At 35.3% G+C, this 2749-nt stretch overlaps 1 protein-coding gene across 1 annotated transcript; it reads right to left on the bottom strand.

Annotated features, from left to right (window-relative positions):
- Positions 1-1092: 1092 nt before the first annotated feature.
- LOC132844015 (golgin subfamily A member 6-like protein 22) lies at positions 1093-2415 on the bottom strand. Its single transcript, XM_060867170.1, has one exon. It carries the CDS (start codon positions 2188-2190, stop codon positions 1093-1095), a length of 1098 nt encoding a protein of 365 aa, XP_060723153.1. The 5' UTR covers positions 2191-2415.
- Between the last annotated feature and the right edge of the window lie 334 nt (positions 2416-2749).

Genomic DNA, 2749 nt, shown 5'->3' with positions numbered 1-2749 from the left:
CTCATGAACCATTCAGATTCTCTGTTTGAGTTCAGACCAGGACTAAGCTAAGACGAGGAAATATGACGCAGCGTATGGCTTGGCTTCACTGTGACTACGGTGAGAGACAAGGAAAGACCGATATGTTTCCTATGTCTAAAAATGTTGGCAGCGGACTAAATAATTTAAGTAAATTAATAAAGCCAAATAAATTAAGGCATCACTTAAAGGCATTACACACCAATCACGCTGATAAGCCACGAGTTTTTTCAGTGAAAACGTGCCAAATATTGCCAACAATCGTCCGCTTTGTGAATGCTACTTCAGTATACTAGTGAGCACTGTTAGCATCATATAAGGTGGCATACTGCAAAACGTGCTCATTGAAGCCATTAATCATGACTTCCTCATTTTGATAAAAAAAAATCAGCACAAACTGATTTATTAATTTTTTTTTGTAGGTCAAAGTGTTGTATATATTGTGCTCCTGTGTTAATGTTATATTTAATTTTATTTTTCAGTATCAAATGGTCAAAAAATGTTTACAGTTTAAATATGGATTGCAATTCTTTTTTTAATTTCAGGCAAATTGATGCACTTTAAGTCTTTTCTGTTACAGACTAAAAAAACAATGTTAATAAAGTTATTCTTTGTTGTAAGTTGATCTATATTTCTTTCTTTTTTCTTTTTTTTGTTTTCTTTAATGTTAATAAGGATACAATGTTATGCAGAAGTGTACGTATAACATTTTTATAGACAAATGATATTGTTTACAGTCACGGCAGACAGTTGGGGGGCACGAAATGTTTTCTTCTTCCTGGGGGAGGCGTAACAAAAATAATTGAGAAGCACTGGCTTAACCCAACGTATCTATAAAAAGTCTCTATCTTTCTTGTGATAAAAAGTGAAGTAAGCATCATAGTCTCAATAATGTAGGTTATTTTGTCTTGTGTGAATGTTAACATTCAAGTGTCATTAGGGTTTTAGAGGATATTGCATTTCCATTGCTGCTCCTCTAACTCTTTTGTTTTACTTTCATATAGAGCTTTAAGAGCATTATAATCATTTTGATTATGAATCAATTCTTTTAATTCTTTTATATATTTGTCCTCATCAAAAGTCATTCATCTCTTCAGCTTTTTTTCTAGCTTCATCTTTATATTTACTGTCCATCTCCTTCATTTTCTTCTCATAGTCATTTTTCATTTCCTCATAGTCTCTGTCTTCTTTTTCTTTTCTGTCTTTATCTTCTTTCTCTCTCCTTTTCATTTCCTCTTGCCTTTCTGCTTCCATCCTTTCTTTCAGTCTCTGTAGACTCTTTTGCTCCTCTTCTCTTCTTTTATTGTCTTCTTGAATTCTTTTATTCCATTCTTCTTTTCTTATTTTTTCCCATTCTTCATACTCCTGCTTTATTTTCTCTTTACTTTCCTGATACTGTCTCTCTATTTGCTCTCGTTTCCTCCTTTCTGTCTCCTGCCACTTATTTCTCTCTTGTTCTCTTTCCTTTTCAAATCTTTTCCTCATTTTATCCTGATTTTCCTCTTGTGCTCTCAGTTCTTCAGCATGTCTCTCTTTTGTTCTCTTGTATTCTTTATCTCTCTCTTCCATCTGCTCTTTCCATCTCATCTCCCGTTCTCTCAGTTTCTTTTCAATTTCCTCCTTTTTATCATTTTCAGCCTCCTTCATTTTACTCTTCCAGTTTTCTCTCTCTTCTTCCTGTTCTTTTCCTCTCTTTTTTTCCTCCTCATCTCTCCTTCGGACTTCTTCTTCCTGTTTGAGTTTTAGTTTTGTAATTGTTTCCTTTTGTTGTTGTTCAAAGCGTTCTTTATCCTCTCTCTCTCTCTCTGCCCTTTTTCTGTCCTCCTCATCTCTTTCAGTTTGCTGTTGGAGAAATTTATCTTTTTGATGTTCTAGTTCTTTCCTCATCTCCTCCATCATGCGGTTATTTTCTGCAGTCTGTCGTTTTTCCTCTTCTTCTCTTCTTTGGTTCTCTTTCAACCATTTCTCTTTCTCTTCTTCTTCTTTCTTCTCATATTCTCGCCTCATTTCTTCTTCCCTCTCCTTAAACATGTTTTCCCTTTTACATCTTTCCTCTTCCAATCTCTCTCTCTCTTTCTCCATATTATTCCTCATCTGTTCCAGTTCTTCTTCATATCTGTCCTTCAGAGCCTCTCCTTCAGCTTGAATCTTCTCCTCTTTCTCTTTTAGCATCTCCTACTGTTTCTGTTGTATCGACATCTCTGCCTTCTCAAACATCTCATTAGTAAAGTAATTGTCCCTGTTGAACTTTATCATTTCTTCGATCATTTTGAGAAGCTCACTAACTTGTTTGGTATCTTTTATATTGTTATTAAACAAGTGAACTCTTCCACCACAGTCTCTGATTAGACTGTTCACATGTGGATTATTACCAGCTTTAAGATAATCTTCAAGTGTTTTTTTCAGTTTATCTCCTCTAGTAAACACCACTATACTGTACTTTATAGCATCAGGACCAAACATCTTCTTAATCAGATTCAGTGTTTGCTTCTCATCCTCAGCAAACCTTTCCAAACTCAGCACAATGATGAAGGCATGTGGTCCTGGTGCCACCATTGAGACACCTTTCATAATTTCTTGTATTACTTCTTCATTTGGGATTGTGGTGTCAAAGAGTCCTGGAGTGTCCCAACAGCTACTGATCTGCCCTGTACTTCTCCCAATCCCTTCTGACACATTTTTATCATAGAATTAATGCTCACATCACTCTCAAATTCTTCTCTTCCTAGAA

Source organism: Tachysurus vachellii, chromosome 4 (assembly GCF_030014155.1).
Source record: "Tachysurus vachellii isolate PV-2020 chromosome 4, HZAU_Pvac_v1, whole genome shotgun sequence".
In the NCBI taxonomy this organism is placed as follows: domain Eukaryota; kingdom Metazoa; phylum Chordata; class Actinopteri; order Siluriformes; family Bagridae; genus Tachysurus; species Tachysurus vachellii.
The sequence above is the reverse complement of the archived record's forward strand: the minus strand, read 5'-3'. Positions and strand labels throughout refer to the sequence as shown.